Source organism: Thamnophis elegans, chromosome 12, assembly GCF_009769535.1.
Source record: "Thamnophis elegans isolate rThaEle1 chromosome 12, rThaEle1.pri, whole genome shotgun sequence".
NCBI lineage: Eukaryota > Metazoa > Chordata > Lepidosauria > Squamata > Colubridae > Thamnophis > Thamnophis elegans.
Window position 1 is genome coordinate 16,144,191 of NC_045552.1, and position 25,719 is coordinate 16,169,909.

General features: G+C 44.7%; 1 protein-coding gene across 1 annotated transcript in view; it reads left to right on the top strand.

Moving 5' to 3' along the window:
• CATSPER4 (cation channel sperm associated 4) overlaps positions 1 to 20,598 on the top strand; it is a 48,713-nt gene extending 28,115 nt beyond the window's left edge. The window contains exons 11-23 of the mRNA XM_032227744.1: positions 1,251 to 1,436; positions 3,763 to 3,977; positions 5,681 to 5,843; positions 8,838 to 8,912; positions 9,974 to 10,012; positions 11,369 to 11,401; positions 13,570 to 13,617; positions 14,397 to 14,441; positions 15,929 to 15,973; positions 16,423 to 16,476; positions 16,573 to 16,613; positions 16,707 to 16,745; positions 20,450 to 20,598. Of these exons, the coding sequence (XP_032083635.1) occupies positions 1,251 to 1,436; positions 3,763 to 3,977; positions 5,681 to 5,843; positions 8,838 to 8,912; positions 9,974 to 10,012; positions 11,369 to 11,401; positions 13,570 to 13,617; positions 14,397 to 14,441; positions 15,929 to 15,973; positions 16,423 to 16,476; positions 16,573 to 16,613; positions 16,707 to 16,710 (948 nt within the window). The 3' untranslated portion in view covers positions 16,711 to 16,745; positions 20,450 to 20,598. The remainder of the gene's footprint in view (positions 1 to 1,250; positions 1,437 to 3,762; positions 3,978 to 5,680; positions 5,844 to 8,837; positions 8,913 to 9,973; positions 10,013 to 11,368; positions 11,402 to 13,569; positions 13,618 to 14,396; positions 14,442 to 15,928; positions 15,974 to 16,422; positions 16,477 to 16,572; positions 16,614 to 16,706; positions 16,746 to 20,449) is intronic.
• Positions 20,599 to 25,719: the final 5,121 nt, after the last annotated feature.

Sequence of the window (25,719 nt, forward strand, 5' to 3'; positions counted from 1 at the left end):
TCCTCCTCGTTTCCTTCCTCCCTTCCTCTTCCTTTTCTTTTCTTTCTGTTTTCTTTTTCATTTATTTTCTTCCTTTCTTTTCCTCCCTCCCTCTCTTTCTTTCTTTCTTTCTCTTTCCTTTCATTATTTTCTCCCTTCCTTTATTTTCCTTCCTGCACTCCTTCCTCTTTCTTTCCTTTCATTATTTTCTTCCTTTCTTTTCCTTTCTTTTCCTTCCTCCCTTCCTCTTTTTCTTTCTTTCTTCCTTCCTTCCTTCCTTCCTTCCTTCCTTCCTTTCTTTCTTTCTTTCTTTCTTTCGTGTTTTGGAGACCAAGCCAATCTCTTCTCTGTGACAGTCCCTCAAGTTCTGGAAGACTGTTATTATATCACCCCTAGTCCTCCTCCGTGTCTCCTTGTCTTTGTTAGACAAGAGATATCTAGTTCCCTCAATCATTCATCAATGTATTTAGCCTCCAGACCTCTTATCATCTTTGTTGCTCTTCTCTACGCTCTTTCTAGGCTCCCAACTATTTTTGTTTGTTTGTTTGTGTCATAGTGACCAGAATTGGAAAAAGAAAATAATTTAAAGATTAAATTTAAGAAGTATTGGAATAACCCAGTCAATGTATTCAGTCTTTGGGGGAGTATAAGACACCGCAAGGTTTTGACAGAGGCCAATTAAAAAAAAAGTTTTTGCACTCTGCAAACCTACCAAAAATGGCCCGGTTTTTTGCAAATCGGGCCTGTTTTTTTTTTTTAAAGGCCATGAATAGTCTTTAGGAAGCTTATAGGGTGCTCCTGCCCCCCCATGAGCAAAAAAATTGCCCGTTTTGGGTCAAAAAAAGAGCATGCATAGCCTTTTGGAGGCTTATAGAATGCACCTGAGAGCTGGGGGGGGGGGAATTGAGCAAAAAACTGCCCGTTTTTTTGTTCATTTCTGCCCTCTCCAGCCCCCAGGACTCTGAAAGCCTCCTAAAAGCTATGCACAAAAAATGCTATATTCGGTGTATAAGACACACCCAGATTTTCAGCCTCTTTTTTGTGGGGAAAAAGGGTGCGTCTTATACTCCAAAAATATGGCAATTACTCCCTCCCATCCTGCCTTATCTCTTGGTCACCTCCCTGTCCATAAAGATAAGGGTGGTCCTGAACTCCAGGGCACCGGGGGGGGGGGGGGGGGGTTGAACAAGCGTGACTCAAAGCCATAGTCCCTTGAGAAATTTCCAAACGGCCCCTTTAATGACTGCCTGTCTTTTTTCCTTTGCAGAAAGGAAGGCTTGGCCTTGGAGATAGGTGGGGCCCTCTACTTCTTTATCTTCATCACCTTTGGGGCCTTCATCTTTGCAAATCTGCTGGTGGCTGTGGTGACAACCAACTTGGAACAGTCAATGCATGCTTATCAAGAGAAACAGCAGCTGAAAACTTTCTCTACCCTCGGAACCTTTGCTGCCTTTGAAGTGAGTGTGTAAGGTCAAGGTTTGGGGGAACCAAGTGGGAGAAGGCACTGTGTGTCAGGTCCCTGGCAGTGGTGGGATTCAATTTTTTTTTACTACCGGTTCTGTGAGTGTGGCTTGGTCGGTGTGGCATGGCTTGTTGGGCGTGGCAGGGGAAGGATACTGTAAAATCCCCATTCCCTCCCCACTCCAGGGGGAGGATACTGTAAAATCCCCCATTCCCTTCCCACTTCAGGAGAAGGATACTGTAAAATCCCCATTCCCTCCCCACTCCAGGGGGAGGATACTGTAAAATCCCCATTCCCTCCCCACTCCAGGGGGAGGATACTGTAAAATCCCCATTCCCTCCCCACTCCAGGGGGAGGATACTGTAAAATCCCCATTCCCTCCCCACTTCAGGAGAAGGATACTGTAAAATCCCCATTCCCTCCCCACTCCAGGGGGAGGATACTGTAAATCCCCATTCCCTCCCCACTCCAGGGGAAGGATACTGTAAAATCCATTCCCTCCCCACTCTAGGGCAAGGATACTGTAAAATCCCCATTCCCTCCCCCTCCAAGGGGAGGATACTGTAAAATCCCCATTCCCTCCCCACTCCAGGGGGAGGATACTGTAAAATCCCCATTCCCTTCCCACTTCAGGAGAAGGATACTGTAAAATCCCCATTCCCTCCCCACTCCAGGGGGAGGATACTGTAAAATCCCCATTCCCTTCCCACTTCAGGAGAAGGATACTGTAAAATCCCCATTCCCTCCCCACTCCAGGGGGAGGATACTGTAAATCCCCATTCCCTCCCCACTTCAGGAGAAGGATACTGTAAAATCCCCATTCCCTCCCCACTCCAGGGGGAGGATACTGTAAAATCCCCATTCCCTCCCCACTCCAGGGGAAGGATACTGTAAAATCCCATTCCCTCCCCACTCTAGGGCAAGGATACTGTAAAATCCCCATTCCCTCCCCCTCCAAGGGGAGGATACTGTAAAATCCCCATTCCCTCCCCACTCCAGGGGAAGGATACTGTAAAATCCCATTCCCTCCCCACTCTAGGGCAAGGATACTGTAAAATCCCCATTCCCTCCCCCTCCAAGGGGAGGATACTGTAAAATCCCCATTCCCTCCCCACTCCAGGGGGAGGATACTGTAAAATCCCCATTCCCTTCCCACTTCAGGAGAAGGATACTGTAAAATCCCCATTCCCTCCCCACTCCAGGGGGAGGATACTGTAAAATCCCCATTCCCTTCCCACTTCAGGAGAAGGATACTGTAAAATCCCCATTCCCTCCCCACTCCAGGGGGAGGATACTGTAAAATCCCCATTCCCTCCCCACTTCAGGAGAAGGATACTGTAAAATCCCCATTCCCTCCCCACTCCAGGGGGAGGATACTGTAAAATCCCCATTCCCTCCCCACTCCAGGGGAAGGATACTGTAAAATCCCATTCCCTCCCCACTCTAGGGCAAGGATACTGTAAAATCCCCATTCCCTCCCCCTCCAAGGGGCCCCATTCCCTCCCCACTCCAGGGGGAGGATACTGTAAAATCCCCATTCCCTCCCCACTCTAGGGGGAGGGTACTGTAAAATCCCCATTCCCTCCCCACTCCAGGGGAAGGATACTGTAAAATCCCCATTCCCTCCCCACTCCAGGGGGAGGATACTGTAAAATCCCCATTCCCTCCCCACTCCAGAGGAAGGATTCTGTAAAATCCACATTCCCTCCCCACTCCAGAGGAAGGATACTGTAAAATCCCCATTCCCTCCCCACTCCAGGGGAAGGATACTGTAAAATCCCCATTCCCTCCTCACTCCAGAGGAAGGATTCTGTAAAATCCCCATTTCCTCCTGATCAGCTGGGACTCGGGAGGCAGAGAATAGATGGGGGTGGGGCAAAGTCAGAGGCGGTATTTACTGGTTCTCCAAACTACTCAAAATTTCCTCTATTGGTTCTCCAGAACTGGTGAGAACCTGCTGAATACCACCTCTGGAGCAGGAGTGTCAAACTTGATTTCTTCGAGGTCCTGGTCAGCATTGTAGTTCTCCTCCGTGGGCCGGCCAGGTGGAGGTGAGATGGGACGGACACCTCCTGCAACACCCTGCCAACCAAATTGGGGCCCCACACCCCGTTTTGGCCAGCAGGGGGCTGCAGGAGGCCATCCAGGCTGGAAACGTGGGCCGGTCCTTTGCTATTAACAGGCCAGCCCTGTGGGCCAGATTTAAGCACCCTGTGGGCCAGATCCGGCCTGGGGCCTTGAGTTTGATACCCCTGGCATAGAGGGTTTATGATATTTGAGTGAGTTGAGAGGACTGGCTAATCATATGGATTTTTGAGCAGGATGGCGGCGATGATGACTACACCACATCCGCTTCAGAAGCGGTGCATGTAAAAGAAGTACTTCAGTCAACCCCCATGGTCCATCACCAGGAGTTGCTCAGCCTTGGCAATTTGGGCAATTTGACTGAGACGACTTGTGAAGATCTCTGCCTGGTCCTGGAAGCGATCCACGAGAACCTAAAGGAATATCAGATAATCAGGGATGAACTGGACCAGTAAGTCCTTACCATTCCTCTGCTTTTTTTCACCTTAGAATGGGGGCTATTCTAATGTAGCTAGCTCAGTTACCACAATTTGATTGCTACATTGAGATCTGGGTGAAACTGGACATACCGTGACCTGTGAATGCTGTAATTATGTTTAGTTAATCACAGCATGGAGTTTAGTTTATATATTAACCCAGATTTTAGGTTTAATTTTATTTAACATTTTTATCATTAGCTCTCATTAGCCGCCTGGGCAGAAAGTGATATGAATTGAAAAAAAAAACAGTAATAGTAACTTCCAAATATATAATTGTACTGGGCATGCAATGTCCTTCTCAATCTAAAATTAATTCCTTCTTTCCTTCCTTCCTTCCTTCCTTCCTTCCTTCCTTCCTTCCTTCCTTCCTTCCTTCCTTCCTTCTTCCCTAACACCTCTCTCCTTTCTTTTTTCCTTCTTCCCTAACACTTCTCCTTCCTTCCTTCCTTCCTTCCTTCCTTCCTTCCTTCCTTCCTTCCTTCCTTCCTTCCTTTATCCTTCCCTAACACCTCTCTCTCCTTCCTTCCTTCCTTCCTTCCTTCCTTCCTTCCTTCCTTCCTTCCTTCTTTCCTTCCTTCTTAACAATTCCTCCATTGGGTCTGCAAGTCAACTGGCAAAGCCATATCTGAAAGGAAAGGAAGGTTGGGGCTAACCTCACATGGGGGGGGATGCAAGAGTTCTAGAGGGCAGGAGCAACAGCAGAGAATGCCCTCTTCCTGAACCCCACCAGCTAGAATAATCAGGCTGATAGGATCCACCGTATGCCTCCTCTGCCGGCATGAGTGGGAATGGATCCCCTCTTATCTAGGGGGTGGAGGAAGGCGGGGAACGGAACGTTCAACAAGCATCTGAGCTTGCTTCAAGGAGAACAGGACCATGGCCAGCTCCCTAGGCGTATATTCAGGCCAGGTCTCTGCAGAGCAAGCTTGCTGTCTTCTTTTTGCCATGAACTCCGGTTAACTGAGTTAAGAGTCATGCTGGTTAAGATTTATTTCTATGGACCAAGTTCTATGTCTTTCGTAGACATCTTCACATTATAAGGAGGGCACGCTCTGTCACAACCACGGTTGATTCCAACTGACATGAGAGTTGTCCTTGTAACGAAAGTGGAACGGAGAGAAGTTAATAAGGTGGTCATAGGGAAGGAGTCATAGGAGAGGAATAAGATTTCTTATTTCAAACTCAATTTCATTGAGGGCTGCATCAGGATTGTGTTTGACCTCGGAGGGCCGGGGTGGGCGTGGCCAGCTCGACGTCACTTGTATCGAGGGCACCTGTGGGGTCCTGAGTGCTCTGCCAGAAAAAAAAAACGGGTTCCCGAGCTCCGTTTTTGGGTGCAACAGCCTCCTGCAACCTTTTGCCAGTGAAAACAGAGCTTGGGAGGGCTACTCTTCCAAGCTCCGTTTTAGGTTGTGACAATTTCCTGCAACCTTCCCGAACTCCATTTTTGCTGGCACTGCGGGCCAGTCCTTCATGGACCAGATCTAAGCACCCCACGGGCTAGATCTGACCCCGTGGGCCTTGCGTTTGACACCACCAGTCTACACTCTAGACCTGTGCAAGTCTATTTTAAAATGTCGAAGCACCGCTCAGCATTCCATGTTACTTGGTGCCAATGTCATTCGTGAAATTCCTCCCCAGGTTTATTTGATTTTTGGACTTTTGATCTCCACAGCATAGTCCAGGAGGTGAGGTCCCTCAAATTCAATCTCGATCACGAGCAGGAGATTGTTCTACGACACATCCGTGGGGCAAACATGTCCGAAACAATGATCGCCAACAATACCATTTATGCCAAGACGGGTGATGTTCTCTCTACGCTGATGAACCTGGAGAAGGTATGGTTTCAACCCTGGGTCTTGAATGACAATGTTGGGGGCAACTACAGTAGTAGCCCTCGACTTACAACTACGACTGAGCCCAAAACTTTCTGTTGTTAAGTGAGACATTTGCTAAGTGAGTTTTGCCCCATTGTATGACCGTTCTTGCCACGGTTGTCAATTGAATTGCTGCCGTTGTTAAGTTAGTAACCTGGTTGTTAAATGGATCTGGTTTCCCCATTGACTTCGCTTGTCAGAAGGTCACAAAAGGGGATCACACAACCCCAGGACACTGCAACCGTCATAAATATGAGGCAGTTGCCAAGCATCTGAATTTTGATCACAAGACCATGGGGATACTGCAGAGGTTGCAACTGTGAAAAACTGTCATGCCACTTTTTTCAATGCCATGGTAACTTTGAACGGTCACTAAATGAACTGTTGTAAGTCAAGGACTATCTGTACAAAATATATTGTTTCTAGGAGCTCAATATGTTGTGTGAACACAACCTCTGGGGCTTCAGTATAAAATGCAGTTACCGTGTTTTCCCGAAAATAAGACAGGGTCTTATTTTCTTTTGAACCCCAAAATAAGTGCTTAGCCTTATTTTCGGGCAGGTCTTATTATTTTTGAGGTGCAGGAGGCGGCAAGCATGGTCACCTCATGGCTGCTGCACTATTGCAATATTTGGGGGGAGGGCTTATTATTTTTGAGGTGCAGGAGGCAGCGAGTATGGTTACCTCGTGGTTGCTGCACTATTGCAATATTTGGGGGAGGGCTTATTATTTTTGAGGTGCAGGAGGCAGCGAGTATGGTTACCTCGTGGCTGCTGCACTATTGCAATATTTGGGGGAGGGCTTATTATTTTTGAGGTGCAGGAGGCAGCGAGTATGGTTACCTCGTGGTTGCTGCACTATTGCAATATTTGGGGGAGGGCTTATTATTTTTGAGGTGCAGGAGGCAGCGAGTATGGTTACCTCGTGGCTGCTGCACTATTGCAATATTTGGGGGAGGGCTTATTATTTTTGAGGTGCAGGAGGCAGCGAGTATGGTTACCTCGTGGTTGCTGCACTATTGCAATATTTGGGGGAGGGCTTATTATTTTTGAGGTGCAGGAGGCAGCGAGTATGGTTACCTCGTGGCTGCTGCACTATTGCAATATTTGGGGGAGGGCTTATTATTTTTGAGGTGCAGGAGGCAGCGAGTATGGTTACCTCGTGGTTGCTGCACTATTGCAATATTTGGGGGAGGGCTTATTATTTTTGAGGTGCAGGAGGCAGCGAGTATGGTTACCTCGTGGTTGCTGCACTATTGCAATATTTGGGGGGAGGGCTTATTATTTTTGAGGTGCAGGAGGCAGCGAGTATGGTTACCTCGTGGCTGCTGCACTATTGCAATATTTGGGGGAGGGCTTATTATTTTTGAGGTGCAGGAGGCAGCGAGTATGGTTACCTCGTGGCTGCTGCACTATTGCAATATTTTGGGGGAGGGCTTATTATTTTTGAGGTGCAGGAGGCAGCGAGTATGGTTACCTCGTGGTTGCTGCACTATTGCAATATTTGGGGGAGGGCTTATTATTTTTGAGGTGCAGGAGGCAGCGAGTATGGTTACCTCGTGGCTGCTGCACTATTGCAATATTTGGGGGAGGGCTTATTATTTTTGAGGTGCAGGAGGCAGCGAGTATGGTTACCTCGTGGTTGCTGCACTATTGCAATATTTGGGGGGAGGGCTTATTATTTTTGAGGTGCAGGAGGCAGCGAGTATGGTTACCTCGTGGTTGCTGCACTATTGCAATATTTGGGGGAGGGCTTATTATTTTTGAGGTGCAGGAGGCAGCGAGTATGGTTACCTCGTGGTTGCTGCACTATTGCAATATTTGGGGGAGGGCTTATTATTTTTGAGGTGCAGGAGGCAGCGAGTATGGTTACCTCGTGGTTGCTGCACTATTGCAATATTTGGGGGGAGGGCTTATTATTTTTGAGGTGCAGGAGGCAGCGAGTATGGTTACCTCGTGGTTGCTGCACTATTGCAATATTTGGGGGAGGGCTTATTATTTTTGAGGTGCAGGAGGCAGCGAGTATGGTTACCTCGTGGCTGCTGCACTATTGCAATATTTTGGGGGAGGGCTTATTATTTTTGAGGTGCAGGAGGCAGCGAGTATGGTTACCTCGTGGTTGCTGCACTATTGCAATATTTGGGGGAGGGCTTATTATTTTTGAGGTGCAGGAGGCAGCGAGTATGGTTACCTCGTGGTTGCTGCACTATTGCAATATTTGGGGGAGGGCTTATTATTTTTGAGGTGCAGGAGGCAGCGAGTATGGTTACCTCGTGGTTGCTGCACTATTGCAATATTTGGGGGGAGGGCTTATTATTTTTGAGGTGCAGGAGGCAGCGAGTATGGTTACCTCGTGGTTGCTGCACTATTGCAATATTTGGGGGAGGGCTTATTATTTTTGAGGTGCAGGAGGCAGCGAGTATGGTTACCTCGTGGTTGCTGCACTATTGCAATATTTGGGGGGAGGGCTTATTTTTGAGGTGCAGGAGGCAGCGAGTATGGTTACCTCGTGGTTGCTGCACTATTGCAATATTTGGGGGGAGGGCTTATTATTTTTGAGGTGCAGGAGGCAGCGAGTATGGTCACCTCGTGGCTGCTGCACTATTGCAATATTTTGGGGGAGGGCTTATTATTTTTGAGGTGCAGGAGGCAGCCAGTATGTTTACCTTGTGGTTGCTGCACTATTGCAATATTTTTGGGGAGGGCTTATTTTTGAAGTGCAGGAGGCGGTGAGCGTGGTCACCTCAGGGCTGCTGCACTATTGCAATATTTTCGGGCAGGTCTTATTTTCAGGGGGTGGGTTTATTTTAGTGCATGCGCTCAAAAGCCCAATTGGGCTTATTATGCGGGGAGGTCTTATTTTCAGCGAAACAGGGTATATTTTTCATGTATGCATCACTTGTGTCATCCTGCATTCCTTGCTCATCCTTTTTTCTTGCGTGTCTTTCTTGGATAGTCGCATTTAATTGACGGAGAGTACCAAAAAGGAGAGGTAAAATCAGCAGCCATGAGAGCCTTACGACAGTCCGCAGTGAGTAGAAGAGTGGGTTTTGGTCCCCTGGGGTCAGATCACTTTGACACAGGCTGTGTATTAGGCTGTGTTTCAATGGGGTGGTGGCAAGAGCTCTCCAATTCTATAATGACTCCATCTCTGTGCTTATGTTGCTAAAGCAGTGATGAAATTCCTTTTGATACCTGGTGGCTACACCTTATTTTTTTTTTGCGAGAAGGACTGTCATGGACATGGGGAGACATGATAGCAGTGTTCCAATATTTGAGGCGCTGCGACAGAGAGGAGGGGGTCAAGCTGTTTTCCAGAGCACCCAAAGGTCAGACAAGGAATAATGAATGGGAATTTATCAAGGAGAAATTCAACCTAGAAATAAGGAGACATTTTCTGACAGTGAGAGCAATCAACCAATGGAACAGCTTGGGAAGTTGTGGGAGCGTCATCACTGAAGGCTTTCAAGAAAACATTGGACTGCCATTTGTCAGAAATGGTGTAGGGTCTCCTGATTGGGTGGGAGATTGGACTGGATGACCTATAAGGTACCTTCCAACTCAGTTAATCTGTTACTCTTCTGGGGAACAACTCATATCACTTGTATCATCATATCACTTCATTCATTCAAAATTCTATAGCTTCCCAACTCAATCAAGTGACTCTGAGCAGCTCATGACACACAAGGTAACATTTTGGCTTCTACAGGATGCCTGTGGCAAGGACCACGATGGGTGAGGAAGTAATTTGAGGTGAATCACATACTTGTAAGATTTTTCGAGGGGGAGGGAGAATATTCCCTCCCTCTTTTTAAACTATATTGAATGCACCATTGTGTTGGCATTACAGACATTGTATTTTCTGCATGAAATTGGTGAGAAAAATGAATGACTGTAGTCGGAAGGAGCTTTTGTGGGTTGTAAAAGGAGATGGGATTCTGAGACACTGTACATGCCTAGTGAGCATAAGGTCTCATCCAGGTCCTGGTCATGAAACAGTACATGGAGAGCATTAGAACTCAAATGGGAAAGGATGATACATTCACATTAAAGTCCTGACATCTTGTGTTCTCTGGTTTTCATGCCCTGCAGCTGGACGAATCTGACTCATCAGGCCGCCGACAAACTTTGGTAAGAATATCGGACTGACTTTGGGGCTATTTCTGCCTTTCTCCTATTGGTCAACAAAAAGCTGAATGAAACATGGTGACACAGTGGATTAGAAATTGTCCATTTTTCTATAGCCAAAGTAGATAATGGATAAATGTTGGGTGCGAAAGACCAGGCCAGAATGAAGGTTCAATGAACCTGATTTATTGCTAAAGGCCTATGCTCAAGAATCTTCTCAATTGATTTCTGGTTGATGTTGCGGCACCTTTCAGACATAGGAGAATGGAGCTCCGACTCCTGTGCTGAATTCTTCCTGTTTGTGGGCTCTAAGAGGAACGAAAGCCACCCTGAAGGGGGTGTGTGTGAAGCAAAGAGGGGCACCCTGTGAGGTGGAGGAGAGTTGCAGTTCTCCTGCGTGGCCTCTGGTTCACTTTCCCTCTCAGCCATGGCAAGAAGAAAAGGCAGCTAAAGATGGCTGCCACAAAGCTGGGACAACCAATGACCATCTAAGACCGCTGCTGACGTGAAACAGGTGAACAGTGGCTGGATCTGGGGGAGAGGATTCTCTTTAAATTTAACCCCAAGGGACAATTTAGAACTATTTGCTCAGAACTATCAGTAAAAGCGGTGTCCAAGCATTCTGAGAAACTACCAGACTGGAAGTGAGGGACATGGGAGAGAAAAATAATAAAGTTTGAAAGATACAGAAAATTGGACTCTTAAATTGGGAAGAAGTGGTACTGTAATAATTATAATTAACTTTATCAGTCTTGCTTGTATTAGAATGTATGATACCCAGGTACCACACTGTTCACGCATTGATTTGATACATTTGTAAAAAGTAAAAAATAAAATAAAAAAGAAGAATCTTCTCAACTAAAAGTCAGCATCTGGTTCGAATTAGGTAAGGGGGTGGTTGGACTTACTTTGCTTGTGGCTACGTAGGGATTCTAGGCTAAGCCCTCTTTTCCATCCCTCACTCAGATTTTGCCATTCCTTTTCCAAAAATAAATGAATGGATTTTTGGTTCGTTGCTGCTATTTCTTACTGAATTTTAGATTTTTGTTAAGCCACTTGGAATCACAAAATACAAATGTGAGACATGCACTTTTTAAAATGAAAGGGTGGGTGGGTGGGTGGAAGGAAGGAAGGAAGGAAGGAAGAAGGGAGGGAGGGAGAGAGAGAGGGAAGGAAGGAAGGAAGGAAGGAAGGAAGGAAGGAAGGAAGATTTTAGAATTGTGCATGTAAACCTAGGAAAAAGGTGAAATAGGAAGTAGTACCTAAGCTCTGGATTCAGCCAGCCCTTCCAGAAAAGTCTCATTTGTACCATTCTTTGCCACTGGTCAAGCTCATTTTCACTGTTTCTCCCTTCTCTAGCCAGCAAAATTTGAGAAGCAACCAAAGAGCTCGGTAAGAGTTTCATGGGGTGGTTCTTCCTTCAGTCATGGCGGGAGAGATGTACCTTGCTTAGATTCAGAGGAAATATAGTTTCTCAAAATAGATGCTCCACGCATGTTCACGATGGCACAGGGATTTTTCAACTTGTTGGGTTTCATTGACTCCAACTTGAGAATACTAAGCGTTGGTTCACCAAGTCTTTTATGAATAGAGGCCAAGGCCTGTTCTTGGCCTTTGGAGGGGTTCTAAGGGCCCTACTTGGGATTTTTGGGTGAGGGGGGATTTTTCCTCTACCTCTTCCTTTAGATTTATAGTCTGTCTTTCTCCAAGAAGCTCAGGGTGGCTTACAAAGTCCTCTCCTCTCCCACAACAACCTATGAAATAGGTTGGATTGAAAGCGGAACTCTCTAAAGACCAGAATTTCTATTGCTAAGCAACATGGTCATTAAGTGAGTTATGTCTTATTTTATGACCTACCTGTCATGTTCCAAGTAACACCCCCCAACCAAAGAAGACTCCAAGGCTTGAGGTTCCTCAAGGTTCCATTTCAGTAGAGATGTCATCGTGGCACATCTGGGAAAACCCGAATCTGAAAGCTTCCAGGTTTTCTCCACACAAAGAAAAATCAAAGTCCCTTCCCCTCCACCCTCATGTCCATCACATGATCCAATCAATCCACCATCCCAACTGGAGAAAACCTCCCAGTCATGCTTATCCAGGTGCAGGTTGAACGTCCTTGACTGCCAGAGAAGAGAATGTTGTCATGGCTAAATCTTTCCACCGGCTCCTCGCAAATCCCCCTCCCATTTTCCCAGAACACTAAAATGTGGCAGCCCTGAAGCTCCAAAGAAAAAAGATATCTCCCCAGGGCTGACATTCCCTTTGGCGCAATTGTTAAGCCAATAACTGCGGTGGTTACATGAGCCAGGCAGTGGTTAAGGCTTCCCCATTGACCTTGTTTGTCTGAAGCCAACTGGGAAGGTTGCAAATGGCATTCACATGACCCTGGGACATTTCAAGTGGCCGAATTTTCATCATGTGACCGTGGGGATTCTGCCATGTTCCTAAGGGCTGAGGATCAGTTGGAAGTCACTTTTGTCAATACTATTGCAACTTTGTTTTTTTTTATTGAAAATTTTTATATTTTTATATTTTACAAATATATACCTCCCCTCCCCCCCAAACCCAACTCCCCCCAACCCCCTCCCCAGCCTCCCAGAGCAAATACAGGGTATAAAGGTTCCACCACAAATGCGCACACAACAAAAGCGCGCCTGACTAAACCGCGGTGTCTAAAGCGCGGTGACAAAACCGTGCGACGAATTAGCGACGAATTAGCCCTAAAGCGCGCCGACAAAAGCGCGCAGACAGAAGCGCGCTGTAATGTAACCCTCAACCTAACCCTAAACCTAACCCTAACCCTAAACCTAACCCTAAACCTAACTGTAAATCTTACCTTAAATGAAATCGCGCTTCGGTCGGCGCGCTGTTGTCGGCGCGCTTTTGAAATCGCGGTTTTAGCGCCGCGGTGTTGTCGGCGCGCTTATGACGTTCGCGCTTTTGATGGGTCACGGGGTATAAACATTAACATCCATATTCTAAGATAAGCTAACAGGCTTTAGCATCATCCCTCACTTGTACTTTAACTCCCCTTTTGTAAAGCCATCTTTAAGCAAATTGTATCCTTGCTTGCTCATTCATTCATAAGCTATCTGGAGTTTCTTAGTCCCATATTTATTCTGAATATAATCAACCCATCTTCTCCATTCCAGCTTGTATTTCTCATCTGAATAGTCCTTAAGATATGCTGATATTTTAGCCATCTCTGCTAAGTTTGTTACTTTTAGAGTCCATTCTTGGATAGTAGGTAGTTCTTCCTTCTTCCAGTACTGCGCCACCAGTAGTCTTGCTGCCGTTGTAAGGTTCAAAATCATATTACTCTCTATAACTGTACAGTCTGTAATTATACCTAACAGGAATAACTGAGGAGTAAACTTTATCCTCTTTTTAAGAATATTTTGCATAATCCACCATATTTTTATCCAGAATGCTTTCACCTTTTTACAAGTCCACCACATAATACTATTGCAACTTTGAATGGCTGCTAAATGAATGTTTTCTATGTCGAAGACTACCCGTGGTTCCATTCTGATGTTTGATCCTTTTTCTTTGTTTTGTAGCTACCAGGATTCCAACCAGACAAGTTTCTGACTCGTCGAACAACTTTGGTAAGGAGAATAACAGCAGTATATCTATGCATGTATATGTCCATCAATAGGTACTGTACATATCCACACACATATCTTTATTGTTCAATCACTACATTGTGTCCAACTCTTCCTGATCTCATGGACCATAGCACACTAGGTCCCTTTGTCCTTTACTGCCTGCTGGAATTTGCTCAAATCCATGTTCGTTGCATCAATGACACTATCTAACTCATCCACCTGATGTCCCCTTTTACAGATGAATAAATGTACAATACCAATAGTAGATTCTTTCAATGTGGTGGAAGTTAGAAGCAGAACGCAAGCAGGAGAGCACATTTTCACTCGGAATTCAGAGCAGACAGTCTAGTTTCAGTTTCAATTCTCAGCACAGGCTCAGATCTGTTTCAGCTCCCATTGGCTGACTTAGTTGCTCTGCCTATTTATTGGCCGGCCTTGTTACCATGTCTCTCCCAGTCATGGATATTCTAACATCTTTCAGCCAGCCAGACCTGTCAGAGTAAGAGAGAAACGTTTTGCCCAGGCTGCTGGGTCAGAATAGTTGGTAATAAAACACTTGCAAAGTTATAGAAATATTTTGAACAACCAAACTCAGAGAGAACCAAGGTCCCATCTCCAATTTTGGGTCATATTCGCAATTCTTTCTTCCCCGCCTGAGGTGGTGAAAGGTGTTGACAAAGGGATACCATAACACGATTTAACTGCAACAGGTATTCTTCGACAATTCAGTTTTCCTAATCACTATTCCCCCCTCTCCCCCCAATCTTTCTCTCTCCTAGCCTGCAGGAATTATTCACCGAGATTCCTCATTGCAGTCAGACTTGGTAAGATTGTATGAGGGGACTAAACAGGTGTTGTTGTTTTTTTTTTTAAAAATGGAGACTCAATTTTTTCCTAAGCATTGCAGCACATCACAATAGAACAGTGGTTCCCAAACTTGGCAACTTTAAGACTTGTGGACTTCAACTCAGCTGGCTGGAGAATTCTGGGAGTTGAAGTCTACAAGTCTTAAAGTTGCCAAGTTTGGGAACCACTGCAATAGAACTTCGACTTATCTACTGCTTCACGGTGCTTTACAGCTCTTTCTAAGCAGTTTACAGAGCCAGCAGATTGCCTCAAACAACCTGGCTCATCATTTTACCCACCTTGGAAGGATGGAAGCCTGAGTCAACCTTGAACCGGTCAGGATCGAACCTCCGGCGGTGGGTAGAATTAGCCTGCAGTACTGCATTCTAACCACTGTGTTACCGCAGCTCTTACATCCTTCTGAAAATAGGAGGAAGTCATCAGACAGGGGGGGGGGGGGGGCTACCTTTGTGGCCGTGTGGAAGCAGGGGTTTGTGGGTTTTTTTTTTTTTTTTTTTTTGCCATTTTACAAGTAATCCCTAAAATAAGGCACCCATATTCATGTTTAAAACTGAGCCAGTAAATTTCAGCACTGTAATCTCTGTGTCGTCTTGAAGGTACTGGGAGGTGAGTGGATTTAAGAATCGGATATAAGCTACACATTGCCCAGACTTCCAATGGTCTATGGCAGGGGTGTCAAACGCAATTCCATTGCCAGATTGACGTCACTCGTGTTGGGGGCAACTGTGGTGGCCCCCGACTCTGCCAGCGAAAATAGGCTCCTGAGCTCCGTTTTAGGCTGCGACAGGATCCTGCAGCCCTCTGCCAGAGAAAATGGAGCTTTGGAAGGCCACCCACTGCGGGCCAGTCCTTCACTGTTTCTAGATCTAAGCACCCTGCGGGCCGGATCCGGCCCCCAGATCTTGAGTTTGACACCCCTGGTCTATGGAGATTCTCAATAATCCGGGTAATTGTTGTCTCAAAGCTGCTTTTTTCTTCTCTCAAAAGGCAACTAGACTGTTTTTCTTAATTGAGAACGAAGAGGAAGATGTTTCTCTTCTTATATCCAAGAAGCTTCATCAGTTCTAATTGGATGGAAATGGAGGGAAATGGAAGGATAAATACTGAGAGGATGGGTGGGGAGGTGGGAATAAAAGGATTTTATTCCTTTGTGGTCATCTGGTCATTAACAGTCTGGGGCAGTGTTTCTCAACCTTGGCAACTTGAAGATGTCCGGACTTCAACTCCCAGAATTCCCCAGCCAGCGAATGCTGGCTGGGGAATTCTGGGAGTTGAAGTCCGGACATCTTCAAGTTGCCAAGGTTGAGAAACACTGGTCTGGGAAATTCTGGGAATTGGAAGTCCACAAGTCTTAAAGTCCCCAAGATTGGACACCCCTGATCTAGATTGTCCTGCAGGTCAGAACCATCAGCTGATTTGTATGTTCTTCTTTGTCCTTCTTCAGACTGAAAGCACTTCGGATGCTGGCAAAAACAATGGAACGAGACTGGTGAGTCTCTAGACGTGGATTTGGCAACCCTTGGCCAATGTGTTGCTTAAAGCAGCGGTTCTCAATCTTTTCTTCACCATGGATCCGCTTTAACCTTTTGGGGCCACAGACCGCCCCCCCCCCAAGATTTAAGATTTAAATCATCACATTTCTTCAAGTCTTCTGCAAACCCCGTGATGACATTTTCCAGTGCGCGCATGATCCTGGGCATCTTCTCTTCTGGGTTGTGGCCCCGATGAGTGTGGTTGCACACTCTCTTTTTGGCCCTCGGCGCTGAAAAGCTGTGCCCAATAAATCCAAAATAATGCAAATAATTTAAAATGCACAGAAGTATGACATACAGATCTGCCATCACTGCACTATAGCAAACTGGCTCTCTGTAGGAAATACATTGATTTTATTCCAAGTCAGAATTGACCACAAATTTCTGTTCTTTCTCCACTCTCTAGCTTCCTTCCTCTCTAGATTCTACAGATCAAAGCCAGAAGTATCCAGACAGCACGGTGAGATGTTAGAAGGGTACTGCAAAGACGGTTGATGCTACCTAAATGTCTATTTCCCACTTACGTTGTACTTTCTGATTCCCTCCCCGGCTCCAGTCTGGAAGTAGCGAAGACAAGAGTCACTACAGGAAGAATTAGTAAGTCTCCAGACATTTATATAAAGTGTAATTTCATTCAAAATCAGAGCGGCCAAATGATTTATCTTTTCTGTTTCCTCCCCACCCTACCAGCTAGCAAGCAATCCACACCAGAAGCACTGAGTGACCCAGGTAAAGCTTTAAAACACTGGAGAAATCAGCACTTACATCCCTGCAGGGCTGACAATGAGGGATGCTGGGAATTGTAGCACAGCAACATTTTGAAGGCTCAAAGTCCATTTGCTCTAGGCCAGGGGTGTCAAACACAAGGCCCGTGGCCTGAATCCGGCCCCCGTGGTCATCATAGAAAAAGTAAGGGGTTAGCTCGCGTTGCTTCGGCCCAGTATCCCCAGTACAAAAAGGAAACATGCCAGCAGTTTGGGGAGTGGTGTCAAGCTGGCCACTCCCACCCTGTTGGCCACTCCCACCCAGTCGGCCACACCCAGTGAGTGGCATCAAGATGGCCACGCCCACCCAGTCAGCCACACCCACCCAGTCGGCCATGGCTGTCCGTCCCAAGCTCAGCCACAGCCCTTGTGCGTCCCTCAATGAAATTGAGTTTGACACCCCTGCTCTAGGCGCTTATTGTAAATGTTCTCGGTTTATTCATAACCAGGCGAGCCCTGCTGATTTTTAAAATGTGTTGTGGCCAGAATGGAAGCACTTAAAAAAAAAAAAAAAAAACCTCCCAGAAGCCATTTTTCATATGCAGCCCTATAAACTCCTGGGATTTTAAATAATCCAATTCTGGCTTAGTACTATTTGTGAATGATTTTATCCAAAAAGCCACGGATTAGCTAGTTTGGTACAGTGATTAAGGTACCAGTTCTAAACCAGGGATGGGTTCCTGCTGGCATTACTACCGTTTCGGCATGCAAAAAATTGTGGTTGTAAGTCAAGAACTATCTTTACAATTTTAAAGGGCTCAACAAAATGTTCAGACCAGTGTTGCTTTCTCTTACATGCATAGATGTGTGTGTTTATGCACAAACACATATACACACACATACAGTGCACACACATACACACACAAACACACATATCCTAGGCATCATACTAACCTCTGCACAATATTCATGTTCAGGCAGGACATGTTCACATGGCATACCCAGTGATGGGATTGACCCAGTCTCTCCATTTGCATAGGCAGCTGAACCCCAAGCTAATCAAAAGGCCTAAATTTGCATAATATGCAAAACCACTCACCAAGGTTAACTCTAGTGAATTGCAAGCTATTCTACACATGCAATGACAGGGTCCCTGTTGACCTGGTTAAGCAAACCATGCAAATCAGCTGCTAGAGAGTCAGACCAACAACTCTAGCTTGAACAATGGTCTTGTTTCCCAGAATCTTTAGTTGCGGTGGCGCAGTGGTTAGAGTGCAGTACTGCAGGCTCTTTCTGCTGACTGCCGGCTGCCTGCAATTTGGCAGTTCAAATCTCACCAGGCTCAAGGTTCACTCAGCCTTCCATCCTTCCGAGGTGGGTGAAATGAGGACCCAGATTGTTGGGGGCAAGAGAGTGACTCTGTAAATTGCTTAGAGTGGGCTGTAAAAGCACTGTTAAGCAGTTACTAAGTCTAAGTGCTAATGCTAGTGCTATTGCTATCTTTACTCATGCTATTGGGCATAAATCATGTTCAGTTTCCAAATTCCCTGCAAATGGAAAATAATATTAATACTATAACTAAACACATTGAAATGCAAATAGAGTACAAAATATAGAATGAATTACCACCTTGTATCTAGTTAAATATAAGCTAGTTCCATTCCGTGATTGAGAATTACTCATTTCTTGAGAAAATTCTCTTCCACCTAATTGAACAAGAATTTCTAGAAAAAAGCCTGTGGGAATTTCTTCGCATGCCAGTACTAATGTTGGCATGGAACTGGCAATGCCAATAAAAGCTCAGTTTATTGAAATCTATGCACCAGAAGCCAAGAAATGGAAACCACAAATAGCTTTGCTCTGTTATAATTTAGACATTGACTTAAAAGCTTAAAAGCTTTATTCTTACGTAGTTGTGTACATTGGTGCTTTATAACAGTTCATTTAATGACCATTCAAAGTTTCCGTGGCACTGAAAAAAAGTGACTTAGGACTATTTTTCACACTTGTGACCGTTGTAGCATCATTTCCCCTGGTCACATGATCAAAATTCATGTTGATTCATATTTATGATGGTTGCTACTTCTCAGGATCACGTGATCCTCTTTTGCAAGCTACTGACAAGCAAAGTCAATGGGGAAGGCAGATCCACTTAACAACTATTTGACTAACTTAACAACTGCAGCGATCCACTTAACAACTGTGGCAAGAAAAGTTGCAAACTGGGGCAAGACCAGTGGTTGGATTCAGCCAGTTTCCACCTTCCTTGGGAGAACCGGTTGTTAAGTTTGGTGAACTGGTTGTTGGAAGAAATAATTAGGGTAGAGAAACGGTTGTTAAATTATTTGAATCTCACTCCTGGGCAAAAATTGGGGGTTCAATTGTGGTCCTTAGACATGGATTTCTTTTACACGTATGCACATCAGCACATCACTAAAGTTTCTAACAATCAAAATGTCTTTGCATATAGTTTCTTGCAATCAAATTCCTAGTACAGCCTTCATTGTTATTGTAACATCATGTATACAACGAAATTGGTTTTAGCCTCACTGGTGCAATCCATGCCAACAAATACAAACAACATAAATAGTATAAAGAATAATCCCTGTGCAAGTAATTAGAAAAGGAAAAGGAAAAGAAAGGGAAAAAAAAGAAAAAGAGAGATACTCTGTGATACCACATATTTGTACATATGTGAACCTTAGTTAATTTTAATTTTGGCTGGGTTTTATGGCTTATAGCAGTGTTTCTCAACCATGGCGACTTTAAATCCTGTGGACTTCAACTCCCCAGGCTGGGGAATTCTGGGAGTTGAAGTCCACAGGACGTAAAGTCGCCAAGGTTGAGAAACACTGGCTTATAGTGTTATGTTAACCCTGGACTTCCAGCGGAGTTTATGATTCAGTTCCTTGTGCAAACACCAACACAGTAAGTCAACAACTAGATTAAGAATATTGTGCAAATAAGGGTTGGTTTTCTCTCTTAAAACCATCCAACGATTTGGGAGAGGTTCCCAAGTCACATCCTGGTTCATTGCCATCAATTTACATGTGAGCTCTTAAAGCCATCTTCCAATTATCTCACCCGAGATTTTCACTCCTCTTTAATTAGGTGGCATCCAGACCTAAACATGTTTTCCTGAAAATAGGACCCAGTCTTATTTTATTTTAGCCCCCAAAATAAGCACTGGTGCAGGAGGCTGAGTGATGTAGCCATCCATGCCCTGACAACTACTTCACGGCAATGGGCCACTTCCACCAGTACCAGCACAGCACTGCAGGAGGAGGCCAAGCGATGTGCCCGTGCTGTGGCCATGAGGCGAGGCAGGGAGGGGCTGGCGAGGCCAAGGCGAGACAGGTGGAGGTGGAGGCTGGGTGGCCGGTTGCGCATGTGTTTAAGTAGGGCTTATTTTGGGCGCGCACATGCAGAAAACATGCCAGAGCTTATTTTCGGGATAGGTCTGATTTTTGGGGAAACATGGTAGTGAAACAAGCTTAAACGACTTTAGAACAGGATTACTCAAAAATGGTATCCCAATTTAGTTGGAGTTTTCCTGGCGAACTTAAATCATGGCAAGTTGATATTAGGAAATATATTTCTGTAGCTATTTAGTAGTGAGGTCATTTAGATTATTTCATCGAATGGAATTAGATTAAATGTATTAGTCTCTAGATCCGTTTAAGATTATATAAGATTCTCAACTAACAATTTATTTCTTATTACCTACAGGGTCCTGGAAAAACTGGAGTTCGAGAAGAGATACATCTTCAACGAAGACCTCAATTTATTGTATTATTTCAGTTTCATTTAATTGCTTTGCTCTGATTTATCTGAACTAAGTTGCAAACTGCCTTAACAGCTAAAGATTCATTGATTATAAAAACAGAATAAAACAAATTGAAATTATGAAACTTCTAATCTAATCTAATATCTAATAAGGACAGTAGCAGTAACGTTCTAAAAACAAAAAATAAACCTAAGTAGCTGCTTGTAAATTATCAATAAAAAAAACCCCAATAGACAATCTTCAAAGGCATCAAAGACAATATCTAGCCGGGTACTGAAAAAGTGGGGGAAGCAGGAAAATGGGAGACAGTTTGACCTATTTTGAGAGAAATCTTGGAAGACCAATAAATGGTAGGTGCACTGGAAATCTGTATATACATGGAGTAATTATGGGATTCCATATATGAAGCATTTCATTGGCCAAATTATAATTTTCAGAGATTGAAAACTATATTTGGCTTTGGTGTGGTGTGCCAGATGTCCTATTCTCAAAAAAAGAGAGGGAGAACAGGACAAAAGTGAAAGTTCCATTTAGTTGTAATTATGATTCCAGACCAGTGTTTCTCAACATTGGCAACTTTTAAGACTTCAGCTCCCAGAATTCCCCAGCCAGCTCTTGCATCCTTTTGGGGACCAGGGAGAGGAGTCAAAATTGACTAATGCCTGAAGGATTGGTGCATTCTGGCTGGGGAATTCTGGGAGTTGAAGTCCACCGATCTTCATGTGGCCAAGGTTGAGAAACGCTCTTCCAGATAATACAATTATTCCCTGGATTATGCTTTGAATGATTTTCCCTTTCTCACTTTAAAATGGCAATTTGGTGACAGCTTTTGGCAGTCATGGGAAGCTATGCCCAAGCTATGTGGAGGCCATGTGTGACAGGGATCTTAGATTGCACTTCTTTGGGTTCAACCCAGCACTTTAGCTCGGTTCACACATGCATTGAGCTAGGTCTTCCGTATCTGGGTTACTTAGTCTCAGGACAAATCTCCATTCTCTTTGAGTGCAGCCATCCTCTGGATCTCGTAGCCCAGACCTGATGCTCTTACAAAGCCATGTGGTATTCTGTTTGGTAGTATTTTGTATGAGGGGAAGGAAAGTAAGTCATGCTCAATTGTGACTTACTCATGAAATTGTGCTTTAAAATGATTACAGTTTAGGTTGCTACAATTAAACCTGTGTGGGTACAACTGAGAGCTAATGGAAAGATAGATAGATAGATAGATAGATAGATAGATAGATAGATAGATAGATAGATAGATAGATGATAGATAGATAGATAGATAGATAGATAGATAGATAGATAGATAGAGGATAGATAGATAGATGATAGATGATAGATAGATAGAGGATAGATAGATAGATAGATAGATGATAGATAGATGATAGATAGATAGATTATGGATAGCTAGCTAGCTGGATGAATGGATGGATGGATGGATAAGATAGATAGATATAGATTAGATAGGTAGATAAGATAGATAGATATAGATTAGATAGATAAGATAGATATAGATTAGATAGATAGATAAGACAGACAGACACATAACCATAGATAGATATTTTGACAGACATCAGACTGCTGCTGCTTTTGATGCAAACATGTCTTTGGAGATTCTCCATCATCCAGGTCATGGTTGTCCCAAAGGTGGTTTTTAAAAAGGAAACAGGACTTTCTTTGCTTTTCTTTGAAGACGTTTCACTTCTCATCCAAGAAGCTTCTTCAGCTCTGACTGGACGGTGGGGATTGGAAAGATTTATACTTCTTGCAGACAGCTGGTCATTTGCATTTTTTTAACGAGTCTTTAAGGCCAATCAGAGCTGAAGAGGTTTCTTGGATGAGAATTCAAACGTCTTCAAAGGAAAACCAGGTAGTCCAGTAGCCTCTTGAAAAAGCACCTCTAAATAATATTGTTCTATATACTAATCTATATATATAACCAGCAGAGGGCAGCAATGCCATTTTAGCCTGCCATGTTTGCCAGGTACAACAGTCAAGTTTCTCAAACTTTGCAACTTTTAAGAGGTGTGGACTACAACACTCAGAATTCCTAAAGATTACACCATCTTTAGGAACCAGGGAGAGTTATCAAAATTGGCTAATTTCTGGAGGATTGGTACTTGGGGCTAAATTGGAAGGCAATAAATTGGAAGGGTTTTGCAAAGCAACATGTGCACACATACACACCCACAGCTTGTGCTAATAAGTCAAGATGGCAGCCATGCCTATTTTTTTTATGGGTATCAAATGTGCACTGTAGATTCCTCCCAGCTCTGCTTTTAAAAGTGGCCAGCTGGTTTTGTTTTCAATGGCACCAACGCCCTTTTCCAATTATGGGCCTGCCAGATGAGGTTTAACAGGGAAAAGTGCCTCTTTGCTCTAGGGCAGCGGTCACCCACTGGTGGTCCGTGAGAAAATTTTCATGGTCTGCAGAAAAATTATTTGCATTTTTTTATATTGCACTAAATCAGGGATCCTCAAATTACAGCCCCTGGACCGGACACATGCAATGAATGTTTGTGTTGCTACAGAGAGTCTCCCCCTTTGGGGTCTTTTTGTTTGGGTTGGAGGGGAGAAATTCCGACGGAGTCTGCTTTGGCTTCCTGGTGCGGGGCTTTGGGTGAAGGCTGGAGGGAAGCCCTGCTGGTGGCGAAGAGACAGAGGGACTCGTTCCAGTGGGACTGCATCATGGCCTGGAACTGGCTGACCATCCCACTGAGCCTCCAACAACTGTTTCCTGTTGGGGCCCTAAGGAGCCCCGGGCAGGCAGGTGAGGAGTGGCTGGGAGGGGAGGGGTGAGTAGAGGCTGATGAGGCACCCCTTGATGTGAGTGACATTGAGTTGACCACGCCCACCCAGTCACATGACCACCTAGCCACGCCCACCCACCCACCCAGTCATTCAGCAGATCATATTAGTGGTCCTCGGGATTTAAAATTATGAATTTAGTGGTCCCTGAGGTCTGAAAGGTTGGGGGACCCCTGCTCTAGGGAGAGAATTGTGTTTTCTCCATGACATAAAATTTATTTATATCTTGTGTTATTCTTATATATAACTCAAGGAGGCAAACATAGCCAACATACCTTCCTCCTGCTATTTTCCCTAACAACAGCCCTGTGAGGTGGGCTTGGCTGAGAGAGCGTGACCAGCCCAAAATCACCTAGCTGGCTTTCGTGGCTAAGACAGGACTTGAACTCAGGATCTCCCACTTTCTAGTCGGGTACCTTAACCACTGAGCCAAACTGGCTTTCCTAAAGCTATTCCACACCATCCAGAGGTTTATCAGTACATCCACATTGCAGGATGAGGTCATGGAATGGATAGTCATAATATGGGATGCAGGAAGGTATGCAAAAAGGGACTTGGAGAAATTCATGGAGAAAACAACTGGGCTCAAGAGCTATGATGTGTAATCTCTAGATTCCTCTTAGACTAGGTTTACACATTTGCTCTAAGTCATAATACGGTTGGTTTAAAGACAGCATGGTATTTTATGTGAAGCTAGACACTGTGCTTTTCAAATTATCATTTATGGTGTAACAGTTTGTGCAAGCCCAAACACGGATTACTCAAGATAAAACTAAAACTATTAAAACCTAGCTGGGTCAGAGTTTAGTAGCAGAAGGAACAAACCTCAAAGGATCTATCCTATTCCTAAGCAGAATCTCTTCTGATGTTTAATGTGGCTATTTCGGTGAGCCCATCTCAAGATTGATTTGAATGTTCTTGGCAGCTATGCCACACAAAGCATTTTTTAAAATGGTACTTTTATCCTGATTTTAACAGCCCAGTCTCACATATTTGAGGTAGGTGGCCGTAAATCAATCTATCCATCCATCCATCCATCCATCCATCAATGACTGTGTCTGTGTGCATAACTCTGGAATGTCTCGAACAATTTCAACCAAACTTGATGTCTTACCAGATGACTTACTCTCTGGAAACAAATACTGTGAGGGTAAGATACCCTAACACCCTTTGGGGGTGGTGGTGATGTTCTGTTACAATACAGTCTGTTGTGCCTTTAAATGGCTTCTACTGTACTATACTTACCAAAGGGGGCTCCCTCTGGTTAGGGGGAAAATCCAAAATTAGAAATTATGCTTGGTCTGAACATTTTCCTCTTATAAACGAATACCTGGGCAATTACGGGTTATCAGCACTAGTATTACAATAAATTTCAATCTCATACATCAGTCCTCTTCATGTTACAAAGAGGCTCCTCTTTTCAAGCCTTTGCAGTGATAAAAATGGATTTTGGTGGCATGTTTGTTGAGACAATTCAGACAATACACTTCATAGTGAAAGTAGTGGCATTGATTCTCACCTAAGAAGCTTCTTCAGTTCAGCTTCTTCTGTCAACTGAAGAAGCTTCTTGAATGAGAACCGAAATTTAAAAAAAAAAAAAAAAAAAAAAACAAGGAAGTCTGGTTGCCTTTTGAAAAAAAAACACCACCTTTGGGAGAACCATGACCTGGATGATTGAGAATCTCCATACACATTTGGCATTAGAACAATGTCCTTTTTAACGTTGGTGCATCCTTTTTGCCTTAAATCTGTGTAGTCCCTAGGACAGTGATGGGCAACCTTTTTGGCGTGGTGTGTCAAAAATCGGCAAAAAATCGAGCATAACTCGCGTTGTGTGTCACTTCGACAAAAACATAATTTTGCGCAATTTATAGTTGCTGCTAATGGCGCTCACAGTTCCCGTTGGCACTCCGCTGTTCCCTGCTGTGGTGCGGTCGTAACCGACAGTCCCAGGAGTAGACTCTCTGTGCCGGCCTGACTGGAGAGAGGCGCGCACTGTTCCCGCGCTCCTCTCCTGCGGGTCCTCCCTCGCCGCGCTGATGACGTGTGTGCGCACGGCACGCGCGCCTTACCAGCAGCCCCTGTGCTCAGAAAGGGGCGGCGGCGATACAGTAAGTGAGTGTGGGTGGGGGAGATCACACGTCCCCCCCCCCGTTCCTCCAGCAGATTCTTTCATCCTCGGCGGCCGTACAGGAGCCGAGGATGAATCGCATGAAATCCTGTGCGTGTCACCCCAAATGGCTACGCGTGTCAGCACTGACACGCGTGTCATAGGTTCGCCATCACTGCCCTAGGAGTTGAAAATGGTAGCACATTATCCAGCCACCATTTCTAACTTACCCTCTTCTCTAAATGGGCTAATAAAGTAACCAGGATGAATGTGTTATGGGAACACAGCCAAATG